The sequence below is a fragment of the Pristiophorus japonicus genome, chromosome 15, assembly GCF_044704955.1.
Source record: "Pristiophorus japonicus isolate sPriJap1 chromosome 15, sPriJap1.hap1, whole genome shotgun sequence".
Lineage (NCBI taxonomy): Eukaryota > Metazoa > Chordata > Chondrichthyes > Pristiophoridae > Pristiophorus > Pristiophorus japonicus.
This window is the reverse complement of record NC_091991.1, coordinates 55,130,083-55,151,227: the sequence shown is the minus strand read 5'-3', so window position 1 is coordinate 55,151,227 and position 21,145 is coordinate 55,130,083. Positions and strand designations below refer to the sequence as shown.

The 21,145-nt window shown below is 45.7% G+C and overlaps 1 protein-coding gene across 4 annotated transcripts in view; it reads left to right on the top strand.

Moving 5' to 3' along the window:
* Positions 1-21,145, top strand: part of LOC139280770 (tubby-related protein 3-like) — a 161,277-nt gene that overhangs the window by 117,139 nt on the left and 22,993 nt on the right. For all 4 annotated transcript variants that reach the window (XM_070900455.1, XM_070900454.1, XM_070900453.1 and 1 more), the window contains 3 exons: positions 1,953-2,114; positions 14,335-14,453; positions 20,814-21,011. In XM_070900455.1, coding sequence (XP_070756556.1) covers positions 1,953-2,114; positions 14,335-14,453; positions 20,814-21,011 — 479 coding nt within the window. The remainder of the gene's footprint in view (positions 1-1,952; positions 2,115-14,334; positions 14,454-20,813; positions 21,012-21,145) is intronic.

The window sequence follows — 21,145 nt, the reverse complement described above, 5'->3', positions numbered from 1 at the left end:
CCGACTGTAGCGCGCATGTGCAGAGGTCCCGGCACTGTTTTCAGCGCAGGGACCTGGCTCCGCCCCCCACACAGCTCGTGCTGGCTGCGCCGAGTGCCAGAAGACCCGTAAGTAGGTGGAGAATACCGAGGATTTTTTTAGGCGCCGTTTTAGGCGTGAAAAACGGGCGCCCAGCTCGGAGGGGCGCCCGTTTTTTTTCTTGTGGAAACTTGGGCCCATTGTCTTAAAATGAAGGCATTGTGGCAGCTTGTAGGTGATGCTGTGCTGCTGGTCACAATCATGCTGGTGAGCACAGGGAATCCTTTCCTGGTGACCGTGATAGCATTGATCAAGGAAGCATGTAATGGACACAGTGCAATCTGTGACTCCTTGAACCTTGGACTATCGTGCCACTCCTTAAAACTGCAGTGCTTTGTCATGCTACCCATGAGAAAGTGGATAAACTGGCTTCCTCTAGCAAACTATGCATCGGTGCCTAAGTGATGTCCCCAGTGGAAACCTGATGTGATCCTATTGCATAAAGGTTAAGGGTAGTTTTGATCTTTAGAGTCACTGGTAGAGTGGAGGTTGTAGATTGGATTGAAGCACATAACATAAATTATTGATGGCTTCTTGCACAAGTACTGTTCCTGAGTAAGTATAATCTTGGGAGGTCCAGGGGGTGGTTGCATCGCACTTCCTGTGCTGCCTAGCCTCCCTCTTGTTTTTCAGAGGAAGAGGAGGAGCAATGATATTCCAGTGGGAATAGGTGGTTGGGACGCAGGGGGATGGGGGGTAATGGGTGCCCCCGCAGCAGAAGATACACATGCAAGTAGTAAAGCAGTTATCATCGGTGAAAGCTTGACCAATATCTGATGCGAAATAAGCTTTCTTATAAAGTATCTGGTAGGCGCTTTAAATCAACGTCCAGCTTTTAGTGGCACCTAGCAACAGTGGACTTCCATTTTATATGGTGCTGAGTATTAGCAATGAAAGTGTGACATATATCACCAAGTTGTTATCACATCCTTTAAATATACCCACATATGTTGGGGCAAGCACTTCCACCATCCGCCAGAAGTTGTCAGGGAAGATTTGTTAATTTTCCTACAAATTGTGGAAGCCCATAACACTAGGGACATATCAGGATGTCCGACAAACCAAGAGGACTAAAAAGTCCAAGCAAAGAGCGAGGTAAATTGGTGACCGTTTTCTCCCCACCCTCTCCATTGGAAATAAATTGTTGTCCCTCATCCCTCTTTGTAAGAGGGATGCTTTAGAATACAAAATGGAAAATTTGTCCCTGAAATCTTTGGGGGCCCAGGCCATGATCACAGTTTGGCCTCCCAAATGGTCCTTACAACTGTTAGTTGTCGAGGATATGGCTTATTCTGACCAGGTGTATTCGACCACCGCTAGCTGGGTCCAAAATGTGAACTCTGAACGTAGGAAGTCCCCATTCTCTCTCTCTCTCTCTCTTTCTCTCACTCCCTCCGGGAAAAAAAACAGGCCATTCCAGAAAGTTCGACATAAGACTTGGGACCCAGCATACCTGGGTCCTGACCTAGTTTCCAGTTACAACCCTTCCAGGGGACACCCACCAATGTGACAACAGAAGTATGCCAGAAGGGCAGTGGATTTTCAAGGCCTTTCTTTTTAAAAGAGCTGAAGGGTCACTACCTTAGCTGACATTTGATCAGTCTGGTTGTCTTTTCTTGTTTCACACCCGATTGTAAATAGAAGGAAGAGGCACCCAAGCAATTGCTGTGCACTTGTTCCATCTGGTTTCAGAGTGAAACTGGCAGATACAAGGCAGTAGTTTGGGCAGATGTCCTGTCAGTTGTGAATGGTGCATAATAATGCAGGAAGACCCAACCAGAACTGTGGAATGATAGAACTAATATAGAACTAGTGATCTTTGATGTTGAGCATGAATGAGAATTACTTAAAAAAGGTTATTTCCATTTCTGCAGGTATTGATGGGCCGGGAGTCTTCATAAGCAATGAGGTACATGAAGTTAGCACCAAAATCCAAATCCTTTCAGTTGGACAATCCATGACAGCCACTGATGATGTTGAAGCACTCCTTGACTCTGCATCAAAACCAGACATCCAAGAAGTAATGGAACAAAGGGGTAGGGAAGTTCTCTAGATCTTGCTTGTCTCAGTTTCTTTTAACTGGATCTAAAATTTGTGAACATGGTAAATAGAGGATGAACTGGATAATTGTACCTAATTATTGTGTTTTCCAGTTTGTTACTTTTGCATTGGTTGAGTGGCCACACACTTCCATTCAGTCAGATGGGTTCAAGTCCCACTCAAGAGACCTGAAAAAGATTCTATGGTATTATTTGGCAAAGGGCAAGGGAGCGCTCTTGGTCCCAATATTTATCCCTCATCCAACATCACTAAAATAGATTATTTGGGCATCAATATCTTTGCTGTTTGTGGGCCCTTCTATGCGCAAACAGGCTGCTGCATATCCCTACTTTGCAACAGTGGCTACATTTCAAAAGTATTTCATTACCTGTGAAGTGCTTTGGGATGTCATGAGATCATGAAAGGCACTATATAAATGCAACTTCTTTCTTTCTACTAATATAGTTTACATTAGTGTCCACTTATATTGTACTCAATACTCTTTTGCAAGGGAGATTGGTTCATTTGAGCTTTTTAAAAAAAAAAAAATCACTTGTTATTTGTGTCCATCCTTATGTCAATAATCACACATTGGTTAGTTAGCTGGTGTAAGCAAATAAGATGGGTGAGATGTTAGAAATTAGATGGGTGATGAGGGTTGATTGAATTTTCCACTAGGGAAGTAAAAATGAGCCAGGATTTTTACACATTGATAAGGTATGGTAGACTGGTGGTTATGGTTCTCGACTAACAACCCAAAGTTGAGAGTTCAAATCCCATCATGGTAAGTTGTGAAATTGACTTTTTTTAAATCTTGGTTATTTGTGGCGATCAGAAAAATTATGAATGCTGCCAACTGGGTCGCTAATGTTCTTCCGGGAAGGACCTGTTTTCCCAACCCAGTCTGACCTGTAAGTCCAGTCCCAAAATATGTGATTGACTCTTAATGCTTTCGGGGCAATTGGTGATGGGCAATAAATAGTGTCTTGTCAGTGCCTACATCCCATTAACATGTATATTCCTATAATGTGCGTGTGGCAAATTACAGTCTGTTTCTAACTATTCTGCCCCATCCCTTCATAATTTTAGACAGTTATATCATTATATTATATGAGCCCCAATTTCTCAAGTCTGTCTATGCATTTGTGTTTGCTCATAGCAACAGCATCCTGGTGAATCTGCGCTTTACCTTCTCTATTGCCTCATCGTCTCTCTTATAATGTGGAGCCCAAACCTGCACACTGCTCCAAATGTGCTCATATTAAGGTTTTATATAAATTCACCATTACATTTCAATTTTATATTGTATACCTTTTGCCATAAAACTATCCTCAGAGATCTGCACTGTATTTTCTGTTTCTTTGAATGCATTTTTATGGCTTCCACAATTGCATGTTATGCCTAATGTGCACGAACGATAAACAGATGGCTTGAAACTGTAGTTTTCATACTTAAAAAAGGACTATGTTATGAGTTCGTTGCTTTCTCCGGGCCTCACTTATTTATGCGGATTTCCGCTTGTTTATGTCCATTTTTATGTTCAAACGTATGTTAATGAGGTTGGCAGAAAATTTGGCTGTAAATAGACATTGGCAAAATGGATATAATTTTAGGTGTAACTTCCACATTATGCCCCCCCCACACACTTTTTTTATTCGTTCATGGAATGTGGGTGTCGCTGACAAAGCCAGCATTTACTGCCCATTCCTAATTGCCCTTGAGAAGGTGGTGGTGAGCCACCTTCTTGAGCTGCTACAGTCCATGTGGTGAAGGTACGCCCACAGTGTTGTTAGGGAGGGAGTTCCAGGATTGTGACACCGCGATGATGAAGGAAGAGCGATATTGTTCCAAGTCAGAATGATTTTCGACTTGGCGGGGATGGCGTTCCCATTCACCTGCTGCCCTTGTCCTTCTAGGTGGTAGAGGTCGCGGGTTTCGGAGGTGCTGTGAAGAAGCCGTAGTGAGTTGCTGCAGTGCATCTTGTAGATGGTACACACTGCAGCCACGGTGTGCCGGTGGTGAAGGGAGTGAATGTTGAAGGTGTGGATGGGGTGCTAATCAAGCGGGCTGTTTTGTCCTGGATGGTGTCGAGCTTCTTGAGTGCTGTTAGAGCAGGAGAGTATTCAATCACACTCCTGACTTGTGCCTTGTAGATGGTGGAAAGGGTTTGAAGAGTCAGGAAATTAGTCATTTGCTGCAGAATACTCAGCCTCTGACCTGCTCTTGTAGCCACAGTATTTATATGGCTGGTCCAGTTAAGTTTCTGGTCAATGGTGACCCCCGGGATGTTGATGGTGGGGGATCCGCTGATGGTAATGCCATTGAGTGTCAAGGGGAGGTGGTTAGACTCTCTTGTTGGGGATGGCCATGGCTTGGCATTTGTGTGGCACGAATGTTACTTGCCACTTATCAGCCTAAACTGAATGTCATCCAGGTCTTGCTGCATTATCTGAGGAGTTGCAAATGGAACTGAACACTGCAATTATGAGGAAAAAAACCCACTTTTGACCTTATGATGGAGGGGAGGTCATTGATGAAGCAGCTGAAGATGGTGGGGGATCCGCCATCAGAATGGCAGGCAGTGACTAGTGGGGTGCCTCAGGGCTCAGTGCTGGGACCCCAACTATTTACAATATACATTAATGATGTAGATAAAGGAATTGAGTATAATATCTCCAAGTTTGCAGATGACACTAAGCTAGGTAGGGTTGTGAGCTGTGAGGAGGATGCTAAGAGGCTGCAGGGTGACTTGGACAGGTTAGGTGAGTGGGCAAACGCATGGCAGATGCAGTATAATGTGGATAAATGTGAGGTTATCCACTTTGGGGGCAAAAACACGAAGGCAGAATATTATCTGAATGGCAGCAGATTAGGAAAAGGGGAGGTGCAACGTGACCTGGGTGTCATGGTACATCAGTCATTGAAAGTTGGCATGCAGGTACAGCAGGTGGTGAATAAGGCAAATGGTATGTTGGCCTTCATAGCTAGGGGATTTGAGTATAGGAGCAGGGAGGTCTTACTGCAGTTGTACAGGGCCTGAGTGAGGCCTCACCTGGAATATTGTGTTCAGTTTTGGTCTCCTAATCTGAGGAAGGACGTTCTTGCTATTGAGGGAGTGCAGCGAAGGTTCACCAGACTAATTCCCGGGATGGCAGGACTGACATATGAGGAGAGACTGGATCGACTGGGCCTGTATTCACTGGAGTTTAACAGGATGAGAGGGGATCTCATAGAAACATATAAAATTCTGACGGGACTGGATAGGTTAGATGCAGGAAGAATGTTCCCGATGTTGGGCAAGTCCAGAACCAAGGGACATAGTTTAAAGATAAGGGGTAAGCCATTTAGGATTGAGATGAGGAGAAACTTCTTCACTCAGAGAGTTGTTAACCTGTGGAATTCCCTACTGCAGAGAGTTGTTGATGCCAGTTCATTGGATATATTCAAGGGGGAGTTGGATATTGCCCTTACTCCTAAAGGGATCAAGGGGTATGGAGAGAAAGCAGGAACGGGGTTCTGAGGTGAAATATCAGCCATGATCTTATTGAATGGTGGTGCAGGCTCAAAGGCTGAATGGCCTACTCCTACACCTATTTTCTATGTTTCTATGTTGGGCCTAGAACACTGCCCTGAGGAACTCCTACAGCGATGTCCTGGGGCTGCGATGATTAACCTCTAACCATAGCAACCATCTTCCTTTGTGCTAGGTATGACTCCAGCCAGTGGACAGTTTTTCCCCGATTCCCATTGACTTCAGTTTTACTAGGGCTCCTTGATGCCACACTCGGTCAAATGCTGCCTTGATGTCAAGGGCAGTCACTCTCACCTAACCTCTGGAATTCAGCTCTTTTGTCCATGTTTGAACCAAGGCTGTAATGAGGTCTGGAGCCAAGTGAACCTGACGGAACCCAAACTGAGCAAGATCCAAGATTCAGTTTCAGTGGTTCAGCCTGGTATCAGAGTTGTGTTGCAGAGTTCCCACCTTCATTTTCTGTATTGCTTTAGAATAATTTATACATGGACATGAAATAGGAAAAGTATTAGATTACTTGCCTTTGGTATAGTTTTCCTTGTTTAGACTCCATGTAGAAAACTTCCATGCTCCTGTTCCTCTGTTTCTTTCTTCTGGAGTTTTGAGAGCTTATAGTATGCCTGCATTTCGCACTGTTGCATCAACTCTGCTGAAATTTCCTTCAAATGAACTGAGGCACAATATCTGGGGTTGTTAATTGACTGTTTTCTCATCAGCAAGTTTTAAAAACACAAAGTACTGTTTCAACTAGGAATACAATGTCCATTTCTTTTTAAGATTGCTTTTTGAAGGCTTCAACTGGTATTAATATCAAAAGCCCAGCTACGCAGGTAACATATTGTCCAGGTGACAACGCTCACATTAGCCATTTAAGGCCTTTGTATGCATAAGTATCTTGGTTGAAATCGTGTACTGCTTCACGGATAGCAATCCACGCATTTTTTCCTTTTTCAATGGTTTATTTATTCTTGTCTGTGAAGATTGAACTGACTACAATCAGGAAGGCAGATTTGCAGTGTAAACATGCCAGCATAGCAAATTAAAGTTTCTTTTCTTGTGTATGCACCAGATGTGATTGTATGGGGTGATTTAATCTTGCTTGTCCACTTGGTAATGATTATATGAAGAGTTCTGCCACTGGACTCGATAGAGGTAGTTTTATTAACCTACTTAAATATAAATGTTTCTACCAATTACAAGTAATACACTAAAACATAAATGTAACATACACAGGCATAAATAGTATAACCTCAATATCTATGCCCAGAACACACAGGTGATAAATCTTCCTCCTACCAATGGTTCTGGTTTCATGAATCACCCTGAGAGCTCTATGTAACTAAGTGCTTGGCTTCTCTTGTATTGGGTTTTACTGCATGTCTTGCGCAATTATCCACCCCCTTTGCGGTCATCTGCAGTACCATTCTATGCTACAGAGATGTTTGTCCTAATGCTTATCTTATCTCGGGCATTCTTTATACTCGGTGTGGAGGTTTGATGATCTCACCCACCAGGATAAGGGATGCTTACAATCTCAAGGCATTCACAAGATGTTTAACTTGCTGAGCAGACGTTGAAGCAGATCACCCACTAAACCTCCCCTTTTCCGTTTAAATTGCTGAAGTTGTAGCTTTCCAATTATTGCACTAGTACATTTTAGTCGTCAACACCCCCATGAGCCTTTGCTGTCTGACTTGACCTATTTTCCCAAAGCATACTGGATTGCTTTCTCACAGATAGCAATAGTAATTGATAGAAGATAATTAACCTAGATTGAGTTTTGGTGGGTGGGTGCTGGGCCCAGTTACTTTCTGTTTCTTCCTCACATACATTGCATTGTGCACTCTTGGAGAAGCTGCAGTTTATTTTCTACTTTGTGTATCAGCCCCCCCCACCACCCCCCACCTTCTTTTCAGGTTTACTGTAATTTATTTTCTAGGGGCTAAACTTTCCAGTTTGCGCTGCCACCGCTTGTATCTTGGCAGTAATTGGGCGTTTATAAAAAAAATGATTCAACAATACCGCCTGATCTGCGCCGATAATTAAATCATTAATTTTCACTTGATGGTATCTCAGCGCTGGCGGGGGTGGCAGTCTGCGGCAGCGGGCAGTCTTAGTCGTCGTGTAAAGCTGGCTCGATCCAGACTGGCCTTACTGCGCATGACCCAAAACATGTCTTCTCTTTATACTCAAGTGCAATGGTTTGTGGTTTTTTTTGTGCATGCGCAATGGATTTTTTTAATCCTGCGTTTCGAGGGTCAAAGGTCATCCCATGCATGCATGCGTGAGTAAGGGAGGGCTGTGAAAAAAGAGTAGACTTCAGTACATTTGACAACTTATCTAATTAAAATTAAAATGGACCGCGGTTTCACAGTCGTGATGGAGGTGGAGCTCAAGGTGACCGTTGGAGGGAGGAAACGGGCCTAGCGCTTTTCAATGGAAGCACAAGCTGCTCTATGTACGAAGTGGAAGCGTGCTGGGACCGATTGACCCGGGGTGGTTGTGGCAAGCCCAGCCCTCAAGTATATCAGCGAACATGGGCAGAAATTACCGAGGCGGTGTCCTTGGTCACCCAGATCCGACGGGGGCCAGTCCTGTGCAGAAAGCGCTGGAACGACATTGTTTCGGTCGCAAGAGTAAGTAAAAACTTTAATAAATTTAATAATTCAGTGATTAATTCATTAAAATTTGAAAGTGCCATACTGTGCATTTCTTAATATTGCCAAATTTGGAGTTACTATAAACGATGTTATTATATTGTTTTGCTTTTTAATAAGATGTGTTTATCATGCATAACTTGGAAGGTGAAGGTGTCTTACTGGGGCAGTGTTGAAAAGCATTGGGGGTGCTTACTATTACTTGAGCAATTATATTAAACAATGGTTTTGTCGTATTTTAAGAAAAAAATCGCTTTTAATTGAAGGAGGGCTAGCAGAGCTTCAGGAGCTGAGCGACCTTGAGAAGCGACCAGAGCCCTCACTGAGGCGCATGATCGCTCAGCCACTCGTGGTAGTGCTGATTCGGTAGTGGCGCGCCGTGAGTATCGCATGAACCCCGGGATGTGCATAATGCATAAATTATACTGCACTCTAAAGCTAGTACCATTATGAAATATTATGAGAATGCCATGCAGTCTCAGTAAATTCTGTACATGTTCATTTCATGTAGTGTATATTGGTGAAATATAATGCAGTAATGTTGTGCCTCCTCATATTCATGCACACTAAGTTATAAAATGTAACCTTCACCCTCCCTCCCTCCCTCCCTCCCTCGCTCTCCCACTCCCACTCCCCCACCTTCCCTCACTTCCTTGCCCTTCTGCTGACCTATTCTGTCTTGTTTTATAGCTGAAGAGGAGCACATAGTAGTGTTTACAGAGGAGCAGGAACAGGAGGATGACCTTACTCAAGTATACCTAATGGTCGACCCATCGCAGGAAGTAGCCATCGAGGAGGTGCTACAGTCCATTGAAGGGTCCCTCATGCCTATGACCACCTCTTCCTCAGTCGAATCAATTTTTCACGGATTCGCCTCCGAGGAAGTGGCCGGACCAAGCGTTGTGCAGCAGTGCACACCGAGTGTTATACCCCCCAGTGTGTAATCCAAGGAGGCTACTTCGGAATGACTTCCGTGCAGCAAGAAAGGCAGCCACACAGATGGACATGGCTGCGCTGACTAGTGTGAGCGTCGACATAGGTCGACAACTCCGCTCCTTGAGGCAATTGGTGCACTTGCACAAGAGGTAGCATCGCAATCAGCGCGCCATTCGAAGGAGGCGGCGGTGTGGATTGCAGTGATAAATGAGGGGTCAACAATCAATACAATCAATGTAAGGGTTACAAACTATGGACATTTTAACTGAACTTGTACCCATTCGAGCAAAGTGTTCATTTATGAGCTGCTGATGTAACAGTCTGGCTGCTGTGTAAGTGCTGCAGGTCTTCTCCAGCAGCGCTGGAGTGGCTAGTTTCATGGTTTCATCGACCTTCTGTTTCTCACCTTCCTCTTCCACTTCTCTAACTGGCTCGTCCACTATGTCCTGAGGGGGACCGGCAGTCCCCTGCGGCATTTCCTGCCCCCTTCTAATTGCAAAGTTATGTGTCATGCAACACACCACAATGAACTCTGTGACCTACTCCGGATGGTATTGTAAGTTGCCTCCAGAGTGGTCCAAGCATCTGAAGCGCTGCTTCAGCAATCTAATTGTCTTTTTGACTATATTGCGTGTGGCTATATGGCTTTGATTGTAGCGATGCTCGGCTCCTGTCTGTGGTTTACGGAGGGGGTCAAGAGCCAGGTGGCGAGGCCGTATCCTTTATCACCAAGCATCCAGCATTCACCTTATGACTGATTTTTAAAGAGATCGGAGACAGTGCTCTCACGCAAGATGTGCACATCATGAATGCTCCCTGGAAAATTGGCATTTACTGCCATGATTATTTGATCGTGCAGCTTGTTGTCGACCACATTCAGGGAGTGGAATCACTTTCGGTTACAAAAAACCTTTCACTCTGTGCCTCTCTGGTCATTGGGAAGTTTATAAAGTCAAACCTTTGTGTGTAAAGCGCTTGTGTCACCTGCCAAATGCAGCATATGTCGCCAGCTGATATCTGAAAGGAGCCCGATGCATTGAATGAAAGTGCCGCTCACCTTAACCTCAACGGACAGAGGGGTTCTGATGGTGCTGGTCGGCTGCAGGTCTCCCTTAATGAGCTGGCATATCTCACGGACGACCTCCTTTCGGAAGCGCAGCCTTCTGACACACGTGTTCTTTGAAAAGTCCACGTATGATCGCTTATCCCTGTAAATATGTTGTGAGTAAGGTCTCCTGCTTTTCAGCAGTCTGCCACCTCTTTGAATGGGCACATAATGCTCTCCAACAAACCTTCTTCCAAATTCACTCAGCAGCCTGAAATTAGTAGCCTGCATTGGTACAGAAATTACAGGCCCCATTTTTTTTTAAAAAGGTGAATTAAAGGTGAACTTACTGAATATTGTTATAAATTTAGTCAAATTTCATTAATCTCTCATCTCTCCTCAAATGAAAGAGTATATTTTATAAACCCATCATATAAATATTCCTCAAAAACAACAATAAAATGCCCCAAAATGCTCAAAAAAATTGATTGAAGTTAAACCTGCAATGTAGTAAAGCTGCTGCTCCGATTTCAAAATGGTGCCCACATCGCTGTGCCAGGGACACTTAGGTGTACCCTTTACACAGTGATGTTGATAGCGGGCGGTTTTCTGGGCGATTATAAGAAAAAATTTGGAAAATCGCTGGGCGATCTTGCGCATGACATTGTTGATGGAAAATTGATGCCATGTACTGGGCGGGCAGCTGGAAATACCGCTGACGGTGATTTGAAGCCGAAAATACCGCCGGCGGTAATCAGGTGATATATGGACAAGAATTTACATATGAACCTAAAAACGCTAAAACAGGCACTAAATCGGGCAGTAATTGAACAGTAAATACTCGAAAGTTTAGCCCTTGGTTTCTCTATGGCATGCAGGTCCATTTGGGGCATAGCTTGGCAAACTACTGCCGGGCCTTTGACAATGCTGGTCTCTATCACTTTAAGATGCACAAGGATAAGCATTCTTGTCGATCAAGAAGCAAGAATATTTGAATTGCAAATATAATTTACTCCTTAATGTGAAGTCAGTTCATTTGAATTATTGGAAAGGATTCATTCTGCATTTTTTACATTGCCATTTTATTTACATTGGTTAATTTGAATTTCTTTCATGTTTTAAAAAAACAGGCTTCAAATGATCAGTAACTGTTATGAGCCAGAAGAAGTACTGAGGGTAGCAAGGGCACAGAATGTACTCTGGGTGGAGGACTTCAATGTCAATCACCGAGTGGCTTTGTAGCACCACTACTGACCGAACTGGCTGAGTTCTGAAGGACATAGCTGCCAGACTGGGCCTGCGGCAGATGATGAAAAATCCAACACGAAGGAAAAAACTACTTGACCTCGCCCTCACCAATCTACCTGTCGCAGATGCATCTGTCCATTACAGCATTGGTAGCAATGATCACTGCACAGTCCTTGTGCAGGTGAAGTCCCATCTTCATACAGAAGACACCCTCCATCGTGTTGTGTGGAACTACCATGGTGCTAAATTAGATAGATTCAGAACAGATCTAGCAGCTCAAAACTGAGCATCCATGAGGCGCTGTGGGCCATCAGCAGCAGCAGAATTGTATTCCATCACAATCTGTAACCTCATGGCCTGGCATAGCCCCTCACTCTACCATTACCATCAAGCCAGGGGATCAACCTTGGTTCAATAAGGAGTGCAGAAGAGCATGCCAGGAGCAGCACCAGACGTACCTAAAAAATGAGGTACCAACCTGGGGAAGGTGCAACACAGGACTCTATGCATGCTAAACAGTGGTAACAGCATGCTATAAACAAAGCTAAGCAATCCCACAATCAACGGATCAAATCAAAGCTCTGCAGTCCTACCACACCCAGTTGTGAATGGTGGTGGACAATAAAACAACTAACTGGAGGAGGAGGCTCCATGAATATCCTCAACCTCAATGATGGCGGAGCCCAGCACACAAAAGACAAGGATGAAGCATTTGCAACCATCTTTAGCCAGAAGTGCTGAGTGGATGATCCATATCAATCGACTTCCTGAGGTCCCCACCATCACATAAGCCAGTCTTCAGCCAATTTGATTCATTCCATGTGATATCAAGAAACAGCTGAGCACATTGGATACAGCAAAAGCTATGTGCCCTGACAACATCCTGGCTGTTGTGCTGAAGTCTTGTGCTTCAGAACTAGCCTCTAGCCAAGCTCTTCCAGTACAGCTACAACACTGGCATCTACCCGACAATGTGGGAAAACTGCCCAGGTACATCCTGTCCATCGAAAGCAGGACAAATCCAATCTGGCCAATTACTGCCCCATCAGTCTATTCTCAATCATCAGCAAAGTGATGGAAGGTGTAATTGACCGTGCTATCAAGCGGCACTTACTCACTAATAACCTACTCACTGATGCTCAGTTTGGGTTCCGCCAGAACCACTCGACTCCAGACCTCATTACAGCCTGTGTTCAAACATGGACAAAAGAGCTGAATTTAAGAGGTGAGGTGAGAGTGACTGCCGTTGACATCAAGGCAGCATTTGACCGAGTGTGACTTCAAGGTGCCCTGGTAAAATTGAAGTCAATGGGAATCTGGGGAAAAATGCTCCACTGGCTGGAGTCATACTTCATACAAAGGAAGATGGTTGTGATGGTTGGAGATTAATCATCCCAGCCTCAGGACATCACTGCAGGAGTTCCTCAGGGCAGTGTCCTAGGCCCAACCATCTTTAGCTGCTTCATCAATGGCCTTTCCTCCATCATAAGGTGAGAAGTGGGAATGTTCACTGATGATTGCACAGTGTTCAGTTCCATTCGCAATTCGTCAGAAAATGAAGCAGTCCATCCCCACCATCAATATCCTGGGGGGTCACCATTGACCAGAAACTTAACTGCACCAGCCACACATACTGTGGCAACAAGAGCGGGTCAGAGGCTGTGTACTCTGCGGCAAGTGTCTCTCCTCCTCACTCCCCAAAGCCTTTCTACCATCTACAAGGTGGGAGTATGATGGAATACATGCTCTCCACTTCTCTGGATAAGTGTAGCTTCAACAACACTCCAGATGCTCAACACCATCCAGGACAAAGCAGCTCGCTTGATTGGCACCCCATCCACCACCTTCAACATTCACTCCGTCCACCACCGGCGCACCGTGGCTGCAGGGTGTACCATCTATAAATGCACTGTAGCAACTCACTACGGTTTCTTCGGGAACACCTCCCAAACCTGGGACCTCTAGCACCTAGAAGGATAAGGGCAGCAGGCGAATGGGAACACCATCACCTCCAAGTTCCCCTCCAAGTTACACACCAGCCTGACTTGGAAATATATCGCCATTCCTTCATCATTGCTGCCTTAAAATCCTAGAACTCCCTCACGGCACTATGGGAGTACCTTCACCATGAGGACTGCAGAGGTTTAAAAAGGTGGCTTACCACAACCTTATCAAGGGCATTTGGGGATGGGCAATAAATCCTGGCCTTGTCAGCAATGCCCACATCCCAGGAACAAATGCAAAAAAGTCAGTGTTTGCAGCATTCCAACTCTCTTCAAATAAGGTTCAGTGGTTATTGGTCTAAATGTTTAAAGGTACGAAAATCTGTCCTTTGGGCTGGGATGAGAAAGGATAAAACACTATGGGTCAGTTACCATAGTGAATTGTACCTCTTGTCAGCTGATTACCGCGAAGGATCGGCAGTGGTTATAGAAAGGTTGACGTGCCAGAGTGCCTCGGCCTGCAATTGTTTAAGGAAGAGTTGTAATGCACACCACTGAAGAGAAAATAATGGCAAGAAGGAAAAATGATGATGTAATTTTTTTTTAAATTCAGAGAAGTAGATTGTACAAGCTTTCAGAGCAGCTCTATTCATTTATCATGTCTGCCATTTTGGACAGCCCTAATGAACAATCTAGCTGCCTTTGGACAAAAGCCGTATTTGACCCTTAACTTGACAACACATGATTATTAAGTCTTCATGTCATCTGTTAATTTTTTCAGTGCATGCAACACTATTTAAATATAACTTATGAAACCTTTAAATATGGAGGTAAATAAACTTCTTATAAATACAGGAATCTCTGGAAGCATGAACTTTGAAGATGATGATGATGAGGAGAATGACAATACTTCCGGCTCACAGAGTTACGAAAATGTAAGGCCCTCGTCTGCCACCAGCAAGCAATCAAACAAGGTGAGAGATTAATTATGCTTAAAGGGTTTGAATTTAAAGTAACTTTGTTGTCCCCTCAGGGAAGGCAAATGGTAAAACAATTATGATGGTGCTTAAAACGGTCCACAGTGTTAATAGCACCTCCTCTTCATTGCATAGAATATTTTATGAAATTGGGAGCGCATAGATAACTACTCCGAGGCCTCTTCCTGAGTTACTTTGGCATTGTCAGCTTGGCCTCTAATGTTCATCTTTCGCTTTCCTATTTATATAAAAATATCTGTTGTTCCCGTTCTCTGGGGAAGTTTCCAGCATCCACTCAGCAACTCCCTTGATAACGTGGTTTAGTTCAGGAATTCACTGGTGTTATGAGCATAAACTTTAGTCCCTTTATTCTGTGGCATTGTGCTGCTATGCACATTACTGATAGACTTTTAGTTTTCGAGTGGAATTAAAATCTGTCATGTTGTGGAACTGGGTCATGGTTTGGGGTGGGGCAGGTGGTTTGGTCTCTGAGCTGTTGCAGAGGGAATGGTTGATGCGAAGGAGAGATGTGTTTACGGGCTGCTAAGGGAAAAGATGTGCTTTTGTGCAGTAGTGGGTTTCATCTCCCAACCAGAACAAGAGGAAGGTGTAGCTGGCATGTTCTATGGCCTGTTGCATAGTTGTCAAAAAGCACTGCCCACTGAGATGCCAGATATTGTCCTGAAGTAACATTTCTGGAAGTTAGCACTGGACTAAATGAGTGGGTAAAAATAAGAATCTTCCCAAAAGTAGTGCATAAAATGTTAGATAATAGGCTGGAATTTTCCCCGGTGTCGAGCATGTGGGTTTGGGGGAGGGTCGGCAATTAAATTTGAGGAAATTGACAACGCATTGGGATCCCGCCAACTTGCATGTGTTTAACTCGGGCGTGTTTTGAGGTGTGCCACGGATCCACTCAGGAGAGTCGGGCAACCTCATTCAAGTACTTAAATGCTTGTTGAGAAACCCTCTCAGTTTTGACAGCAGTTTTTGGCTTTAACTTCTGGGGCACGGGATTCACGTACCTCGGGAACCTCGCCTGTGAAGAGGAGGCGGAAACTTAGTGGCCATTGTGCGAGTGCATTGAGAGCTGGGACAAACACACACACTGCCACATTACACCTGATTACTTGGCTAATTGAAAGGCTCTTGCTGACTCCATTTTGTGCAGAGATTTAACTTTCACCAGTTTGCAGGTCATTTTTGCAACCTCTAGTGCATTCTCAGTACATTACTAGTCACTATCAGAACATTGAGGGAGTGGGCCTCTGATCTCCACTACACCTGCCAACTATTACATCAGTATGGGTGTCACTTATGCTGTCTCACCTTGGACCTCAGAATCGAACCAAGATGATCCCCAGCAGCAGGCAGAACAGCAGCCTTCTCAATGACCTGATGCTCCACAGGAGAGAGGAGGTCAGTACAGGGCTGCACCGCGCTGGAGGCAATACTCCCAACACTGAGTATACAGGCAGAGGATGAGCTTCCTGGATATGACTCAGCAGCAGTGCTTTAGGAGGCTCAGGCTATCGCGCCAGGTTGTCAGACATTTATAGCTTGCTGGAACAATACCTGTTGCCCAGAGGACCTGGTACACATGCATTACCAGTGACAGTCAAAGTCACCAGGTGACTGATGCCATGTTTGACAAGTCAGCCAATTATGTCAACTTTGCCACTGATTGTTACTGAGTGGGCGATTGGCTTTGCGACTCTGGCTGGCTTCCTACAGGTGCAGGGTGGTCATCAACTGCACACGTGGCCATCAAGGCACCCCCACATCACCCAGGAATGTTTGTGAACCGCAAGGACTTCCATTCCTTCAATGTGCAGCTTGTCTGCAAACATAAACAGATCTTCATGCATGAGTACACTAGACTCTCTGGCAGCTGTCATGACTTTTTTTGTGCTGCGCCAGTCAATCCTCCTTTAGTTCTTCACACCTCCAAATAGGCTTACCGGCTGCCTGTTTGGAGACATGGGCAATCCACTGAAGACATGGCTCATGACACCCTTGAGAAGGCCAAGTACTGAGGCCAAGGAGCGTGATAATAACAGCCACCAAATGTGTCATAGAGCAAGCAGTAGGCATGCTGAAGATGCACTTCAGGTGCCTTGACAGATTTGGAGGAGCCCTTCAGTACGCACCAGCCAGGGTCTCCAGAATCATTGCTGTTTACTGCGCGCTGCACAACATAGTGCAGCAGTGCAGATGGAGCAGCAGGAGGAACCAGGTGCAGAACGCACTGTCTCTTCAGAGGTGGAGGAACAAATGGAAGACGAGGAGGAGAAACTTGAGGTGGAGATGGCACCAGCAGTGATGCACATTGCTGCCCAGGATGGCCTCATAATGGCAAGATTTACTTAACTCTATCCAATGCACCCATATGGCTGCCACATGCTGTACTAAGTTTCTCTCACCTCCCACCCCCCCTCCAACAAGACCACAAAGCATCCCAACAATGACCAAGCCATTCCTTGCACCCAAACCCCCATTGCTCGAGGTTGAGTCATTTCTCACCATTCACTCCAAGTGATAAGGCCTCTTCCCAGGTAGCAGGCAAAAATGGACAACACCGGAAAGTGGTACAAAGAAATACAGTTTTCTGTGCTATTAAATATAACTGAAATTATCACTAGGTCATACACCCATGTGCATACTCTTGTGTCTTTTTTCTTTTCCATGTGCTTCTATGAGGTGCAACCCCTGTGGCTTCAGCAGAGGTAGAGGCAGGCTGCTCACTTCCCTGCTGCAACTGCTTAGACACTTTTGGCAGATGTCCTCTGGGTTTTGGAACCTGTGAGGGTCCCCTGCCAAAGACTGCAACTGTTCCAGGGCAGACTCGGCCATCGGGATTCGAGAAGCATGTGGGGCTTTGACTGAGAGGGAGGCAACCAGGGAGAGGTTGGAGCACTTTGAGAAGAGCCCCCACTTCCATGTCCCCTCTTGCCATTATCCATCCCATGGGCCACCCGTACGCCCCTGATAGCAATGAATGCCCTGATAGCAATCCATGTCCAAGTCTGCGTTTACATCCCTGCTCGAGATGAGGTCTATGAGCGTTTGCCATTTGTTGTCCACAGAAAGCATGTTCTCATGTGACTGGTGCATTTGCTGCTCCATGGAACAGCACATCACACCATTGTCTGCGAGATTGTGGTGCTTATGTTTGAAATGGACTCCTCCATTCTCTGCACATTTGCAGACATCGCAGCTGCAAAAGCTGCCAGAGCCTCATGCAATTGTTGCTGCCCCTCCAAGATCACCCTCCTTATTGATGGACCCTGAGGCTCAGCATCGGCATGCAGCTCAGCAGAACTTGGAATGTCCTGCGCCCTCCAACAAAGAGTCTCCAATGCTGTCCCTGTCCTTGACCATTTCTCAACAATCTGCTCTTGTGATGTGAGACACACCAGGTGACAATACTATAATCTCATAGATGGTAACGGTGCATTCTGAGAGGCTGCAGCTTCCTCTGAGGAGTCATCTTCCTCCTCTGGTTGAACATTGGTGGGGGGGGTGCAGTTGATGGATCTGTGGGAGAGTAAAGAGATGAATTAGAAGTGTTAGCATAAGAATGAGTAACGTTAGCATTATGCACATGATGACATTTCACTGGCTGTTAACATCAGTCACCACATGAGTGACTGTTCAATGCCATGTGGCTGTATGAGATGTAATTCTGTCACCAGGAATGCTGCTGTGTCCCTCTTTTTCTCTGTCTTTCTCTGTCTCTCTCTTGTTCTGCCTGTCTCTCTCTCGGTCTGCCTGTCTCTCTCTTTCTATCTCGCGCTCGCTCTGCCCCTCGCCCGTGCTTTCCCCCTCGCCCCCACGCGCGCGCCCTCCCCCCCGCGCGTGCCCTCCCCTCCCCCCCGCGCGTGCCCTCCCCTCCCCCCCGCGCGTGCCCTCCCCTCCCCCCCCGCGCACGCCCTCCCCCTCCCTGCGCGCGCCCTTCCCCCCCTCCGCGCTCTCCCCCTCCCCCGCGCTCTTCCCCCTGCCCCGCGCTCTCCCGCCCCCGCTCTCTCTTTCCCCGCCCCCGCTCTCTCTTTCCTCCCTCACCCCATCCCCCCCCGCGCGCCCCCACTCTCTCTGTCGTGCCTGCACCTTGCGCGTACGCTCTCTCTCGCCTCTCTGCAGCTCTGGAACTCTAGTGATCTCTGGTGCCACTTTCTCTGCTGGATTCAGTTGAGTGAAGACTGGAGGGCCACTTCTGGTTCTCTGCCTCTCCCTAATGTTGTGTGCCCTCTTCTGCAAGGAGGGAAAGAAGAGAACTTTGAGTGAGTGATGGAATGAGTGTAAGAAATGGATTGGCTACATCTGTAGAGGGTGACAAAGAAGGAGTTGCGTGACATTGCCAAATGACCTCCATCGGTGGTAGTAATTGCTATGATTGCATTAGGATAAAGGTGAGTGTCAGTGGTGGTTAGTCAGATGGGGGCGTGCGTATGTACATAGACAGCGAGGGTAGGGTGGACCTGCAAGGTAGGTTGGTGGGAGGAATGATGTGCCGGAGTCGGCTTGGGAAGGCAGAGTGATGGGGTTGTGGTGACAGGCACATCAGGATATAGGTGAGTGTGGCATTGAACTCGCCATTCCTGAGCTCATGCGATCATTGAATCTTTTCCTGCATTGGATCCACATCCTTCTGACCACATTCCTGCTGCTGACCTCCTCTGCGATCTCCAACCATGCACTTTTTGTGTCTTTGGGTCGTCTTTGTGTATATCACCGGGGAAGCAGACCTCCCTGCATGCTCTTGTTGCCTGCACTAGAACATTGAGGGAGGCATCATTGAATGTTGGTGCTGCCCTCTGCCTTTGTGTCTCCATGACCCACACATTTTAATCGGATTTATGTCGCTATTCAGACCTCTGGATGCCAACTGATTCACTCCTACATCAACCTTCAAATGAGATGCGTGCAAGGCTGCTTTAACTATCGGCGCGGGAAATGAGTCATCGATGACATCATCAGACCGCTCCATTTAATTGGGCCGGGAAACACACATGACTGGTTTGATTGGGGCCATTAAATAAAAACCGCACTAAAGAACGCGCTGTTCACATCCTCGGGTTCCCAAGCTGCTATGCACGCACACACGCAACCCGACTCCAAGGTAAACATTCCAGTCACAGTTTTTTCATTTCTGGAACCCGCATTTAAGTCCAGCCGATAGGTTGGGTTGGAAGTGTCTCTTCAGTGCCCATCATGGTCCCACATGAAATAAGTTTAGGCAATTTAGTCTGAAGGATACAGGCTTGTTCTCACTATGCCATATTGAGTAACGTCACAACTCAATTCTTCAGAGATGTCTGAGTAAAGGCCAAGAATTTCCTCAGAGACAAAGGAGATGAAGAAAAATATTTTCATATAAACATAAATGTGAATTTTTTACATAAATATGAATCGAGAGGGGTAAAATTTAGAGGGCATGTTTCCCCAAGCTGCTGTTCTACCCTCGAGAAACAATTTGCAACATGCCAACGAATGGGCAAATTTGCCAATCCTGCACCTTCACTGGCAGGTGCACTCCAAGGGAGAGTAGATTGAAGATTGGGCCATACACTGTAGCTCTGATTCATTGGCCTGCACTCCTTTTAAGCACAGTTTCCGAATATTATCTCTGTCTCAAGTTAGTTTCAGTGAGTGCAGCTCCACAATACAAAACTGCCCCTAATTTGACACAAATAGGCAGTCTCGACTCCCTGATGGTCAAGAGGATAAAGGCAACACCCAGTATAGTACTCAGCCACAGAAATCAGAAGTCTTGGGTTCAATTCCCAATCTATGCTGATCTCACCTGGAGTAGCAGTTGGGATACTGCAATTTGCCTTGGCTCCTAGTCTAGAAGTGGGGAGAAAATCAGCCAGCCTTCTCACTCATGATATCCAGTCATTTTTGCTGGAAAATGCATGTATGTAGATTGATTAAATACAGGTTTGGACTCCATTATGATTCCCTCGTTGAAGCTATTTAAGCTCACATGAAGAATGCTCACAGTCAAAATATCAGAATGCCACTGGCACCATAATAGAACCTTCAAGCGTAGGGGAAGGAATACTGCGTAGAAGAAATTAGTAGTGTGTCTCAGAATTGTTAATAAGCAAAATAAACGTGTTCTGGTGTAGTGAGGTAAGACGTTATTGGGGCAGTTTCCACAACAAAGACAGAATAACAAGCCATTAATTAAAGATTTGAGCCAGTTGCTATGACAGGAGCAACAATTCACTGGTCCAGTGACATTTCAGTTGCAGTGGTCCTGTTTCTGTTGGCAAAAGGTTCTGGACTCGGCCCCAGCAGTGCTGCACAGATTTGATACATTGATTATATCTTTCTTTACTTCTAAATTTGCAGGAACCAGTTGCTGCCTCACTCTCTTCTCCTGGATCTGGCTTAAACTTGATTGAGATAGACAGCTTGGAGGAGTTTGCACTGAGGCCTGCCCCTCGGGGAATAACCATCAAATGCAGGATCACCCGGGACAAAAAGGGGATGGACCGCGGTTTGTACCCGACCTACTTCCTGCACCTTGAGCGGGACGATGGGAAGAAGGTGAGGCAACCCTCGCTTTTACCTGTAGCTGTAAATTTAAATAGAAAAAAAATAAAATAAAATTCACCACCTCCAACAGTATTGATGTTTGCCAGTGTTTAAATTCAAATTTCAGTACTCTGGGGGAATGAGAG